This window comes from Rousettus aegyptiacus, unplaced genomic scaffold (genome assembly GCF_014176215.1).
Source record: "Rousettus aegyptiacus isolate mRouAeg1 unplaced genomic scaffold, mRouAeg1.p scaffold_m13_p_5, whole genome shotgun sequence".
Lineage (NCBI taxonomy): Eukaryota > Metazoa > Chordata > Mammalia > Chiroptera > Pteropodidae > Rousettus > Rousettus aegyptiacus.
The window spans coordinates 28,862,209-28,877,559 of record NW_023416308.1 but is presented as its reverse complement, the minus strand read 5'-3'; the positions used below and the strand labels follow the sequence as shown (position 1 = coordinate 28,877,559).

Below are 15,351 nucleotides of genomic sequence, written 5' to 3'. Positions count from 1 at the left end.
TAGATTTTCTAATATAGTATCAGAGCACAATCACCCTTGCATGGATTTCCCCATCTGCCTTTTCCACATTCTCATTTACATGGCACATGTCTACAGTCAGGGCCTGCATCCAAGTCAAAGCCCAACAGAAAGGGTTTTTAGGAGATTCAGTGCACCAATACCTCTGCTTCACTCATAAAAGACCTACCTTAGGTCCCAGACAGAAGCCCTTCTCTTTACACAATTTCTTTATATTCTTTAAGGGTAGTACTTAAAGCCATGGGGATGCAACTTTCCCGTTTTTTTTTTTTTCAACAGCATCTATACCAATAAAATTAGGGGTTATCCAAATCAGGTATTTGAGGAGACAACCAATTTGGCCAAGTGTCATGGTGAGAGGGGAAAGATGAGAAGAAGATGTAAGAGAATGAAGAAAATAGATTGTGAAGCAGAAGGTCCAGGTCGTTCTGCCTCCTGGGCAAATACCTCATCAGCAGTATGAAATCTTTAAAGAAAGCACAGTTTCCAGAGTCAAAAAACCAGCTCCAGATTCTTCATTCTGTCATCACTTCCAAGTATTCTTCAACAAGTCACTTTAACTTTTCAAATCTTAGCCCTCACAATATAAAATGAAGACCATCATAGTAATACCTGTACTCTCAAATTCAAAAATATTTGTGAAAACCATATCAAAATATTTTTCAAGCTATGAAGTGCAGTTGAAGTGTTAGTTGCTCTTCTCTCTCTACAACTCTTCAGAAAGGAAGCCCAGATGATGTAACATTTTCCTCAGGGATGATTTTACTTCCTTATTCCTGAGGCTGTAGATCAAGGGGTTTAGCATGGGGGTGACCAGGTTATTCAGGACCTGAACAGTGGCATCCAGCCAGGGACTTGGGGTGGGCCTTAGGTAGATGAGGACCACTGGCATGTAGAAAAGTAGAATAGCAGTGAGGTGGGCACTGCAGGTGGAGAAGGCACGACGTCGACCCTCCGCAGAGCGAATCTGCAGGATGGAGTAGACAATGCGACTGTAGGAGGTGAGGATGAGAAGGAAGCAGCTGAGAGGCATGAGGCCCACACTGACGAACCCCACCGTCTCCAGGGCAGAGGTATCTGCACAAGCCAGCTTCAGCATCACTGGGATATCACAAAAGAAATAGTCCACTTCATTGGGGCCACAGTAGGGCAATTGGAAGGTGAGAATGGTTAGAAAGGTGGCCTGGATACAGCCAAAAAGTGAGGTTCCCAGAGCTAGAATGGCACACACTCTGTGGCTCATAATTATTGTGTAGCGCAGAGGGTAACATATGGCAACAAAGCGGTCGTAGGCCATGACTGTGTACAGGAAACACTCAGTACAGCCCAGGAAATGGTAGAAGAAGAGCTGGGATGCACAGCCTGCATAGGAGATGGCTCGACTATTCCCTGAGAGGTAGAAGAGCATCTTGGGGGAACTCACAGAGGGAAAAAATATGTCACACACAGACAGTTTACACAGGAAGAAGTACATGGGAGTATGGAGTCGAGTGGAGGAGACAATTGCCAGTAGGATGAGCAGGTTTCCCATAAGAGTGAAGATGTAGAAGGACAAAAACAGGACAAAGAGCATGGTTTCCAGATCCTCTGTGTGTGGGATACCCAGGAGGATAAACTCGGTCACCACTGAGACATTTCTCATAGCTGTAAGAAAGTCGGACCTTGAAAAGAGACCCAAGACACGAAAGTCTGAACACCAATATCAAATTATCAAGCTTTTTGCTGATGAGTGCTTTGGCTGTGTTTTTAACAAGCAACAACCAGCTTTCTTATGAGTGGCACAATCTATACAAAAATATTAGGTAATAAGAAATGCTTATTTCTGAGCCACAGTCTATTCAACTCTTGGAAAGAATGTTTTGTGGAGGCAGGTGGCTGTCCTCTATGACAAGATCAGAAGTTTAAAAATATAGTCAAAACATTCTCATGTTAAGAGACATTTTACAGTTGTTTAATTTATGGATTTACTTTCTTTAGTCATATTTATATTTTGAACTCTCACAATATCTTTGAGTAATAGAATTCTACTATTTACTGCCCTCTGAAAAATATCAGAAAAAGAAATTGCATTAGAAATCAGAACACAAGTTAAATCCTGGTTTTGCCATTTATTCGCTATATTAGTTAAAATAATTTATGCCACGTTTTTCATAGATATAGCCCCATTATCTACAAAATGAAAATTATAATTATTACAACAACATCAAAACAAAAATACCCTGGTATCATCGTAAAGTTTATGAAATGTCTAAAAATATCGAGCAAAAAACATATATCTTAATAAAAAGTGTTCCTTTCTTTTATATATCTTAAACTTATTTCTTGAAGGGCCTTCCTTTAATGCTGGTATTGTTTGAAATATGTTGTATTAAACAATATTATTGAATAGACTTAGATTATATTCTCTTCAGATTACATTTTTTACAGATTTGGGAGGTCTGATATCCCCAACTCCATCAGGAGATGATGCTCTGGTTATTCTGGTCCTTTTAACATTTTCTAAGTGGACTTGAGGCAACTCTGAAATGTTAAGCAAGAGAAATATTAGCAGCAAGGAAAGCATCAAATTTACTATGGTGAAGAAAGAAATTTATGTTACTATGGTGACCCAAAGAGCAGAAAGGCGAAGACCTTTCATAACTCTCACGTAATAATAATTAATAATAATAAAAGTAGGTTCATGAATATACACATGCCATTTAATGAATCTTTACTATCTTCTAAGGACTGGGCTTAACGCTTTAAAAATATAATTCGTTTTTTAAAAAATAACCCTATAGGAAGAAACTATCACTGTGATTTTCATCTATAGAGCAGGAAACCAAAGCTTATAAAATTAAGCAAGTTGCCCAGATTTACAGAGCTAGTATGTGACAGAGCTAAGACTAAAACCTGTTTCATGCCATTGCCCATGCTCTCAGTCATTAGGAAACTGCTCTCTGTTTGCCTCTGCTTTTTAAGACAGCCTGTATCACTGCTAGGCAATGACACCCTTCTGGATGGGTTCACATCATCATCTTATACTAAAGTAGGAAAAGTGTTCTTGTCTTGCTTCTTCCTGGTCATTTTCAGTCTTGACTTCAGAGCAAGCACACTCGTGAGTATCTAATTTAGTTTTAGAAATCAAACAACAGGTTGATCCCACACCTTTGACACTATACCTTAACATTGACTCCAATATAGGAGCTTTTAAGTTATAGAGCCACATTTGTTATGGAGATTCCGATCATAAACTATACAAGTGCCAATTAAAAACTTATTTAAAGAGAATGACCAAGCCAAAATGAGTAACTCACGTGCCACCCTAGAACTGAGCAAAAGTAAAGAAACAGTGATATTCTGGGGGAGAAATGCTGCAGACATCCTGCTGCTTGTTACTAACTCTAGCCACACCTGAATAGTGTCTCTGAGCCATGCAAATTTCTGAGCTCTGGATCATCTCTTCCTGGTCAGCAAAGGTTCTCAGAGGTCTTTGGTCCTTGCCTATGATCAGACATCATGGTAATGAATGATTATATAATTCCGTTTGATTTTTTAAATCCATTTCAGGGGGGAAAATGTCTGCAAGAACTGGGAAGTTTCCTGTGTGTGCACTCGTTAGTGTATGAGGAACAGAGGCTAACAGTGAGACAGAGCAGCAGTTTAAACACTCACAGTCCACCTGAGAATACAGCTAGTTTTTCCAAAGTGTTTTTGTAAGACCAAATTTACAAAGCTAGTACTTTTTCTCAGTAGAGCACAGAGTGCTCTAGCCAAAGGAGCTTTAGTTCTCTTATTTATAAAGAATTGAGTCTCATAGGGTTTGTATAATCAAGACCTGTACATACTCACTTTCCCTGGATTGCTTCCCTGGAAGGTTTTTCGGACCCCCTTAAGCCCTACTTTGGACTCACTGTTGGCTCTGAGGGAGCAATTAGTTTGTCAACCTAATTTATCATGCAGCCATGAAACAATAGTAATGAGATCATCAGGAAGGGATGCTGTCAAGTGGGAAATATCTATGGTCCTCCAAGACTATTTGCATGGTAGAATGAGCTCTGATTCTAACTTCAATCACCTACAACACTACTCTTTCTTTTTTTACATCTCTCAAGCCTTTGTTTGTGATAGATTTCTCATTGCTTTTGAAAACATCTATATATCCATATGACTATGTAGTTATCTCTAATAAACATCAGTACTCAAACAGTAATTTAATCAGTTAATAATTATTCATCATGTGTCGACTATTATTACGTCCCTTTCAAATCATTATTCTTAAAGAGAATTAGTCACATACAAGGCAAATTCATAGAACAGAGGGTCTGTAATCCATCTCAAAAGAAAAATATATTGGCTAAATAGCTAATATTCAGTTAATAATTCAGTGTAATCTTTAAATTAATTATTACAACAATTATTTAACCTCTGAAAGAAACTTTATAAAGTAGGTAGCATTATTTGACAAAGAAACCGAAAAACAGATTAAATAACTTGAAGATTACACAACTAAAAAGTGACTGAGCCGAGACTCTTTAATTTCAAAGTCAATGCTTTTAAGTACTATTTCATGAATTTTAGAGATTTAGGTTTTGCACTCTTTAAGCAGAGATATAATATGGTCTTCAGTTTTTGCAAGGCTGGTAGAGATATTTGATAAGCGCTGTTCCATGTGGTGACTCAGATATCGTGGGCAGATGTAGTAGACAGATTTATTTTCAATGTAGATAGAAACTGCTTAATTATTAGATATACATCTAAATGTACATCAATGAATAAGCAACCTCGTGAGGTGGTTACCTCCTTGTCATTGGAAATGTCCAACAAGATAAAAAGAAAATTATTTTTAAGGTATGATACTGAGGCTATTCTCAATTTGAATGAATAACTTGATTTAAAGTTCTTACTAATTCTGAAATGATTTGATTTTATTTGCAGTGTAAAACTTTTCATTGACACTGACTTAACACAATAAAAGTGAAACTTTAATGGTGATAATTCAACTAAATACTACGCAAAAGAAATCATGAATATGACTACAATGATTACGGAAGTAATGATTATAATCTCATTTTTGTAAATACATTTTAAAAAGAGGAGAAACACATGCCACAAAGGGAGTTAAGATGCTATTCAGACAGGGTCCCACAAGATGGGAGTGGCCTGCTGAGATGTCTTAATGAATAGACCACAATTTTAATAATAGCTAACATTACTGTACATTTGCTATATACTAGAACTGTGCTGAGTGCTCTATGTGTGTTGTCTCTTTTGATTCACTCTAGAAATCTATGAGGTAGGTAGTATTATCTTCCTCATTTTTAGTAGAGTATTTAGTCTTAATGAATTTAAACAACTGTATAGAGTTGGTTAAAGGTAGAGCTGTATCTCAAATCTGAAATAACATGACTCCTCCCTTTGAGTCGCAAAGACAAATAAGATTATAACTAATTTTGATTTTTAAATACTCTTTCATAACTAAGATTACCTTACATTTGTGGTTGCTCAAGTTGTCCAATGTACTTTTTACATTAGTATAATTAATTCAAGAACTATGTAAGGTAGTTCTTATTAACCCTGTTTTGCAAGTAAGAAAATTGGAATTCAGAGCAATTGTGACTTTCCTAAACAGTAGAAGAGCCCAGGTGTTCTCAAACTTAGCTCTCTTGCTACTACTTCATCGTTGCTTCCCAAAAATGATTTCATACAGAAAACAGCTACTCCGAATGAGAGGAAAATTACTAATAGTTTCGTTTCAGAGATTTTATGGTGTGTTATATATGCCTTTAGGTCACTACTGTATTTATTTATTTTGTATTCCCTGACAAGATTATGGCCTTAAACTATAATGAGAGAGACAGAGACAGAGACAGAGACTTGTTCAGCTCAGTCCTGTTTCATAGAAAATGAGTTCCAGGAAGTTCAGAGCTGTTTTGCTATAGTATGCTTGTAGAGAAATTTGCCTTATACTTGTTTAATTAATTACAGTGACCTTGGTTAAGGAAATCCAGTAAGTTTTAGGTATACAACAGTAAGGCATACACACACACACACACACACACACACACATTGCATTGCGTGTTCACCACCATGGTTAGATTTCTGTCACCACATATTTACCCATTTTACCCCATCTACCTCCCCCTCCCCCACTACACTTTGGTAATCACTAGTCTATCGTCTGTGTCCATGAGTTTCTGTTTGTTTGTCCTGTTCATTTGTTGCTTTTAGGTTTATATCCCACATGTAAGTGATTCCATGTGGTTTTCAATTTTTTCTGATTTATTTTGCTTAGCATGATTATCTCGAAGTCCATCAATGTTGTCGCAAATGGCAGTATTTCATTTCTTCTTATGGCTGAGTAATATTCCATTGTATATATGTACCACCGCTTTTTTATCCAATCACCTATTGTAGGACACCAGTTGCTTTCATGTCATGGCCACAGTGAACAATGTTACTATGAACACGACATGCAAATATCTTTCCAGATATGTGTTATCAAGTCTTTGGGGTAAATGCCCAGTAGAGGGATTGCTGGATCATATGGTAGGTCAATTCTTAGTTTTTTGAGGAATACCCATATTGTTTTCCACAGTGGCTGTGCCAATTTTTAGTCCCACCAGCAGTGTATGAGGGTTCCTATTTCTCTGCATCCTCTCCAACAGTTGTTATTACTTGTCCTGTTGATTATAGTCATTCTAACAGGTGTGAGATGGTATCTCATTGTGGTTTTGATTTGCGTTTCCCTAATAGCTACTAAAATGCCATTTGAATGTCCTCTAGGGAGAAGTTCCTGTTCAGGTTGTCTGCCCATTTTCTGATTGGATCATTTGGTTTTTTGTTGTTATGAGTTGTATGAGTTCTTTGTATATTTTGTATATTAGGCCCTTATCAGAGGTATTGCTTGCAAATATATTTTCCCATCTCAATGGTTGTCTCTTTACCTTGTTGATGGTTTCTTTGGCTGAGCAGAAGCTTTTTAGTTTGATGTCGTCCCTTTCATTTATTTTTGCTTTTACTTCCCTTGCTTTTGAGGTCAAATTCATAAAATCCTCTTTAAGCTCAAGGTCCCTGAATTTAGTTCCTATGTTTTCTTCTATGCCTATGCATTTTATTGTTTCAGGTCTTATATTCAGGTCCTTAATCCATTATGAGTTAATTTTGGTGTGTGGTGATAGGCAGCAGTCTAGTTTCATTCTCTTGCAGGTGGCTTTCCAGTTTTCCCAGCACCACTTATTGAAGAGGCTTTCCTTTCTCCACTGTATGTTTTTGGCTTTTTTGTTGAAAATTTGCCCATATAAACATGGGTTTACCTCTAGACTCTCGATTTGATTACACTTGTCTGTGTGTCTGTTTTTCTGCCAATACCATGCTATTTTGATTATTGTCTCTTTGCAGTATAATTTGAAGTAAGGCAGAGTGATGCCTCCAGCCCCGTTCTTTTTTTCTCAGGATATCTTTGGTGATCCGGGGTCTTTTGTGATTCCACACAAATCTGATGATTTTTTGTTCTATTTCTTTAAAATATGCCGATGGGTTTTCGATGGGAATAGCATTAAATCTGTATATTGCTTTAAGCAATAAGATCACTTTAACTATGTTGATTCTTCCAATCCAAAAACACGGAATAATTTTCCATTTCTTTGTATCTGCTTCAATTTCTTTTAATAGGGTCTTATATTTTTCATTATATAGGTCCTTCACATTTCATTAGAGTTATTCCTAGGTATTTTATTCTTTTTGTTGCAATTGCAAAAAGAATTATTTTTTCTACTTCTTTTCCATAATATTCCATTATTAGAGTATAGGAACGCTATGGATTTTCGAACATTGTTTTTGTATCCAGACATTTTACTCTATTTGCTTATTCTTTTTAGTAGTGTTCTTATAGAGTCTTTAGGGTTTTCTATATAGAGAATTATGTCATCTGCAAATAGTGACAGTTTGACTTCTTCATTTCCTATTTAGAAGCCATTTATAGCTTTCTCTTGCCTGCTTACACTCACTAGGACCTCCAATGTTACATTTTTTTATTTTTTATTTTTTTTGTTATTTGTTTTCAATTTCATTTATTTCTGCTCTAATTTTGATCATTTCTTTCCTTCTGCTGACTTTAGGCTTCATTTTTTCTTCCTTTTCTAGCTTTTTAAGATGAAGCATTAGGTTGTTTATTTGGGCTTGTTCTTGTTTTTGGAGGTAGACCTGTAATGATATGAACTTTCCTCTTATGACCGCTTTTGCCATGTCTCAAAAGTTTTGATATGTTGTGCTATCGTTATCATTCGTTCTTATGTATCTCTTAATCTTTTTATTTTTTCTCTGACCTAGCTTTTCTTTATGAGCATGTTGTTTAATCTCCATGTATTTTTATTTCCTTCTTTCTTTTTACACTTGATCTCCAGCTTCAAAGCATTATGATCAGATAATATGGTTGGTATCATTTCAACTCTCTTATATTTGTTGAGGCTATCGCTGTATCCCAATATGTGGTCAATTCTTGAGAATGTTCCATGTGGACTAGAGAAGAATGTATAAGCAGCTGTTTTGGGATAGAAGGCTCTGTAAATATCAATTACGCCCAGTTGGTCTAATATGTCGTTTAAGGATGTTATTTTCTTATTGATATTTCTGTTTGGATGATCTGTCCACATCCCACAGTGGGATATTTAGGTCCTCTACTACGGTAGTGTTTTGGTCTGTTTCTCCCTTCAGTTCTGTTAGTAAATGATTCACATGTCAGGGATCCCTCTTTAGGAGCATAGATATTAATAAGAGTTATGTCTTCTTGGTGTATGATTCTCTTTATCATTATGAAGTGTCCCTCAATATCTTTCTTTACCTTTTTTATTTGAAACCTATTTCATCAGTACCACTACTCCCGCTTTTCTCTGAATGCCATTTGCTTGAAATATCATTTTCCACCCTTTCACTTTGAGTCTATATTTGTCTTTGGAACTGAGATGTATCTCCTGGAGGCAGCATATGGTTGAGTTTTGTTTTTTGATCCATTCTGAAACTTTGTGCCTTTTTATTGGTGAGTTCAGTCCATTTACATTTAGGGTGATTATTGAAATATGAGGTCTTCTTATAGTCATTTTATCTTTTGCTTTCTGGTAGCTCAGTGTTTATATTGCTTCCTCGTCCTTGTGTGTCTGTTTTCTTTTAGTTGGCTTTTGTGGGTTTTCCCTCTGGTCCTTCTTGTTTCATGTTATATATTTGGGTTCTAAATTTTTGGCCTGTAGGTACCATTTTGAATACGAAAAAGGATATTTATATATATATATATATACAGCCATCCTTTCTTCGTGCTGAGAGGTCTGACAATAATTGAATGGATTTTCCTTTATAGGTTACTGTCTTCTTTTCCCTGGCTGCCATGGTAATTCTGTCTTTGTCATTGATTTTTGGTATCTTTAACACGATGTGTCTTGGTGAAGGCTTTTTTGGGTTGAGATAATTGGGTGTTCTATTGAATTCTTGAATTCCAAGCTCCAACTCATTCCTTAGATTTGGGAAATTCTCATTAACTATTTGTCTGAAGATGCTTTCTAATCTCTGTTCCTTTTACTTGCCTTTGGGAATGTTTCCATTTCTGATAGTATCAGCTAGTTCTTGTATTTCTTATTATTTTTCATTCTTCAGTACTCTTTTCTTACTTCTACTTTATTTCTAGATTTCTGTCTTTGATATCACCGATCTTTTCCTGTAGTTGGTTGACTATTTCCTGCCGGAGCCAGCCGGCTGAGTTAGAACAGCACCTAAATGAGGGGGGTGAAGCCTAAGAAAAAAAGAGAAGACAGAAAAGATCTTTCGGGAGGGCTTATAGCCTCGAGTTTATTTAGCATAGCCTTTATATATCTTTTCGAATACAATAGCAAAGCACAGAGTAGTACCTTAGGAATGCTGACATTTACATAAGTTCCTAAATATCCTTCCCTCAGGGTACAAACATCCTTCTTTTCTGGGCTATAAAACATTCCACTATCTTGAAAGAATTTCTTTAGGAGGCAAACCTCCCCTCCAGGGTCAGTAACATTTAACTCAACACCCTGCTTCCTTAAACCATTGTTTAAGCAGTCTTGGCAGCTGCTTTATGGCTATCAGCTGCATGACTTCTTCAGTGTCTCATAATGGCTCCTGACAATTTCCCAAGCTTACTATTTCATTTTTCATCTTTTTCAGTGTTTTCTTCATCTCCAGAAGTTCTATTTGTTTTCTTTTAAGGCTTTCAATAGCCTTGCTAAAAAACTCATTCTGATGATCTAGTTATTGTTTTGTTTATTTTGTTTTTGTTTATTTGTTTGTTTTTTTCTATTTCTGTGGTTGCTCTTATGTGCAGATCCCTTGCTCAGACTTGCTTGTGCACAGGTTGGGTGTTTTTTATTGAGTTTTAGATATTCAACTTACTGTTTCAAGGGAGAGATGTAAGGACAGCTCACTCTGCCATGTTTCTCTGGGATTTGCCTTATAGTTGGATCATCCTTTTTTTAATCAGAGAAGACAAACAGCTCACCTCATTAAACTCCTTTTTCTCTAATCCAAGAATTTATAGTAGAATGATCTCCAATTCTAACCTTAGATCACCTGCAACTGTTTCTTTTTTTGGTTTTCTTTTACACCTACGAGCCTTTCATGTGATATTTCAGCAACATCTAGTTTCTCAGATAATTATTTAGCAAAACTTTCTGATTATAAGTAGCAAAACTAATCTTAGGCATTCTTAGTTCAGTGATAGTTACTTGGTAGTTTGTCGACAGTTTTGGAGTCTCAGGTGAATGACCAAGGAAAAGTTTCATTCTTAATTGGAAAAACTCGGCGGGGAAGAATTGGACTGTGAGACAAAAATGAAAGCGTCTAATAATGGTTGCTTACTGTGGGATAAATTTCTTAAGCTGCTACTTTCTTTCTCCCCCCCCCCCTTTTTTTTTAATGGGAATATCTTGTCTTGTCTTCCTGACAATTTAATGATGTCTTTGGAAGAGGTGTGATCCACCTAGTGGTGGAGTTAAAGTAATAAATATAAGAATAAAACGTATATTCTGCCCTTTTTTTAGGGAGAGAGATGGGAACAACAGAAATATCAGGGATTCGAATCCCTGGAAACTCTCTTGAATGTAGTATCTATTTATTAATAGATACTTATAATGAATCTGTAAATTTAAAATTATTTTATGCAATAGTTAATATAAACATGAAATAAATATTTACTTTTTCTTAATTAATCTAAAAGATAACTCTTTAGAGTAATAATAATGACAAAGCAGTGGGTAATCATAATACATGGATAAGAGAAATGAATGGCAGCAATGCCACAATAGTTGGCAAGGAAGAATTAGAAAAAGCCTACTATAAGTGTTCTGCATTACACATAATGTTGTACATTGTTATTTGAAGATAGACAGGATTATTTTTAAGTTTACATTATAAACTCTAGGGCAACAACTGAAAAATTAATACATATAACAGATATATTAACATAGATAAAATTAAATCACATGTAATGCTTAAATAAAACAGAGGAGGTAACATAATTTTTTAAAATGCAGCAAATAAAAAATAGTTAAACATGATACATATCAATTCTATATACTAATAATTACTTTATAAGGTTAAAAGTAAAGGGGTGGAGAAATATATATCATGCTAACACAAAATAGAACAAAGCTGTATTCATTTTAGACAAAGTAGATTTCAGAATAAAGAAAATCAGCATGGTAAAGGGAGTATTACATAATAATAAAAGGGTCAATTCTCCAAGAAGATATAATAATCTTAAATATATATTCACCTCTCATGAATAGGAAGTATTTAAATGTCCATACTATCCAAAGTAATCTGTAAGTTAAAAGCAGTCCCTATTGAACGCTAATCTATACACCTGAAACAAACAAACAAACAAACAGAAAATGTGTATGCACTGATAGAAGTGAAAGAAGAAACATAATACATGATGTTAGCTCATTGCATTATGTTTTTCTTAGTTTTCTTCTGGATAATCTGATTCTTCAAGCAAATGGACTGTTTTTAAGGAACCAAAAGGTAGTAGTTGGGAGAGAAACAGCAAATGTTAATTGTTACACGGTATGATTATGTTGGAATTGGGGACAACAGGGAATGGGTTTCATTCATGAGTCTATGTATAACATGGTACCCTGAACTTGAAGGCACTGGACTCAGTCTGAATGGGAGAATCTTGAAGCAATGCTATATTCCATTCTTTTTGTGGCCAGCTCTGCAGGAGCCAGGAAACAACTGCAGGGTGAGGACAACCAATGGGACATGAGAACAGCTTCTCTCCTGGGCTCCTTGCCCAGACCATCAGTTTCTGAAAGTAGAGGGTGCTTTATATTTTCTCAAAACATAAAGCACCAGCCCTGAAAATGGGCTTTAATAAACATGCTTGATTATGGCACTTGTTTAGGTTTGAGGAATTTACATTCATTTAGGTTTGAGGAAGTACATTCATAGCATGAGAGTCCAAATGGAAAGATAAAATCATACTACTTTAAAACTGTAGTTGATCTCTGTACCTAGGAGTCTGTTTCTATTTTGTTTGTTTATTTTATTCTTTAAATTCCACATAAGTGAAACCATATGGTATGGTGCTAGGTGGCTATAAGGCTTATCGAGGGGAATCACGTCATAAATTATATAAATGTCTAACCACTACCCTGTACATCTGAAACTAATATAAAGGGATATTGAATGTCAACTGTAATTGAAAAGAACTGTAGTTGATTCTGCATTATAAAGAAGACAGACTGTTTTTGTTGTTGCTGTTGTTGTTTGTTTTGTTTTTTGCTTTAAAAGTCCCTAAGCCCTTGCCCAGTCTGGAAGTTGAAGGATGAGAAAAGGGGAAGTGAACATAAGTGAATAATACATGCTGCTCTGCATAATAAATATAAAGTGCCATCTTTTTCTGGTCAGAGGGTAGTTCTACACATTTCATGGTTCTTAGGAAGCTGTTTCTGTCATTACATCTATATGGTAGACTTGAATACAAGCCTCTTTCATAAAAAAAGCTAAGCCCTAACTTTTTAAACTTTAATGTACACATGAATTACCTGGAGACCTTTGTTAAAAGGAAGACTTTGATACAGCAGATTTTGTAGTTGCCTAAAAGCCTGCATTTGTAACAAGCTTCCAGATGATACGTAGGCCCACCACAGGTCACACTCAGCCACAAACAGACATGAAAGAAAGTTCTGGGAGATCAGTCTCCACTATACAACTCAGAAAAATGCCAGTTTACTTCTTAATGCCAGTTCACTTGTAAGTTTAATGGAACTCAGATTTAGGCCATCTTCTAACTTATTGAACAGACATTGAGGTCCTGCTCAGAATTCTTGAGTATTCAAGGCGAAAGTGAAAACAGAGTTCTAATTTAATCACTTAGTTTTACAGAGGGGAATACTAAGTTCTTAAGGGGTTAAATCATTTTATTTATTATCACTTAACTATTTAAGTGTATGGTCAGGATTCTAACAGTTTTCTGCCCAGTGCTCTTTATTTGCTTTATATAAGACAGGAAATCATCCTACAACAGAAGATATGGGGACAGGACACAGTATGAAGAGTGGAGGCATCAGAAAAGTTGGGAGGGAAAGTCTCTTTATCTCTTTATTATAAGAGATAATAAAACCAATGCAGGTTCGATGAATAAATCTATTAAGACTGACACAACAAAGTGCAGAGTAGAGCTAGTCTCTTTATCTCATTTTTGACTTGCAAGGCATAATACCAGGCCTTAAACCTCAGGGAAACAATTCATTGAGTCTTAGGGTAGAAAGGTCTTAAATTTTAAATCCAGTGTAACTACTAGGACTGTGCTTGAAACTCCTAAAACATCCCCAACAAGGATTACCTAGCTGTGATTAAAAAAACACATGTACAGATGCTTTATAGTTTATAATAAAGTATCTGTAAGGCCCGCGCTCCGGGAAAAGGCCCCAGGGGCAGGTCCCCACCCCTAGCTCCCGCCTGTTAGCCACCTGAGGCCCATGGACCAATCCGCGGGTGCCAGGGCTACACTCCTGGCACCAAACCGCTGCGCCAGTGAAAGAGCCCCACGCTATGCTTTTGCCTTTTTTGAATCTTCCCTTTCCTGGACGCGAGCCTTAAAACCCTGCCCTGATGCCACCCAGAGTCTACTTCTCTGGCCTCTTTCCTGGGGACTAGAGAACCTCGCCTGGGACCACTTGTCTTTCAATAAAGGACGCCTGTTAATCATGAGTCAGACTCTGTCTGTTAAGCTGCCGAACCTTATAGTATCTTTGTTTTTCTTTTATTTAAACTCATACCTAAACAACCTCACCTAAAAAAAAAAAAAGAAAACATCAATAATGATTTTTAAGAGAGAAAATTGATTTATACAAAACTGAAATGATTTTCCCAAAGTTAGCCTTCTAGTAAATGATAAAGCTGGAACTAGAAGCCAAATATTCTGATTCAAATCATATTGCTCTTATTGCTCAACAGAAAGTCTCAGCCATAGAACAGTAAATGGGCTCCCTGAGTTTTCACCCACAGCTCCCAACTCCAGTTTTTAGAGACAGCAGGTCAAGAGAAATTCCTCTTTCATATCATAAGCTTCAAAATTTGAAGGAAAAAATCATGTTCTCTGAATAGTCTTGTTTCAGATCAAAATTCTCAGTGGCTTTAATTCTTCCTTAAGAGGACTACTTATGTCAAAACAGTAAGAATCTCCATGTTTGTTCTCCTAGTCTAGAAACAAACATCACAGTGATTTCTGAAATATATCTCCTTAAATGGTCACATCTGGTGGAAAATATACTTTTGAAACTCTATGATCCCAGCTCAAAAATATATAATACATATAGCTTTTCTGACCATCCTATTGCCTTCCATTAATTGTTTCAAATATGCTGATTCATATTAAGTCCGTGGTCATCTAAAATTTCTGATTTTCATGTGCAACAGCACTTAAGTCCGCTTCTATTCTCTACTTGCATAGTTGATAATTTAGCATGAAAAACAGTATTTTTATTCCTAATTATTTTCATAGAAATTTCAAGTCATTGCTCAAGTTTTCTTGGGATCCTGATTTTATTTAATATTTTATCTCCCAGTTTTATTATATACAATAAGAAAGCACTGATCTACATCTTTGTTTAAATATTCATTGAAGAGATAGACCTCCAGAGAATTCAGAGTCTGGTGAGTCCAGAAATCTGTTCTGAGTTTGAATAAATTCATTATTCAGTGCTGTGAGTTTTCAGCTAGTTTGTACTCTGTCCATATACTCATCTTTAAGAAAAATTCAAATTCCTTACTAAAATTCAGACATGCTAGAGCTCTCGATTCCCTTGATTTATTGGCCTAGTTACCATG

At 36.0% G+C, this 15,351-nt stretch overlaps 1 protein-coding gene across 1 annotated transcript; it reads right to left on the bottom strand.

Annotated features, from left to right (window-relative positions):
• Positions 1-724: 724 nt before the first annotated feature.
• On the bottom strand, positions 725-1,689 carry LOC107508338 (olfactory receptor 149). Its single transcript, XM_016140111.2, has one exon. It carries the CDS (start codon positions 1,658-1,660, stop codon positions 725-727), a length of 936 nt encoding a protein of 311 aa, XP_015995597.1. The 5' UTR covers positions 1,661-1,689.
• Positions 1,690-15,351: the final 13,662 nt, after the last annotated feature.

Coding starts and splice junctions, on each gene's coding strand:
- LOC107508338 (XM_016140111.2), bottom strand. CDS start 1,660: ATGAGAAATGTCTCAGTGGTGACCGAGTTTATCCTCCTGGGTATCCCA.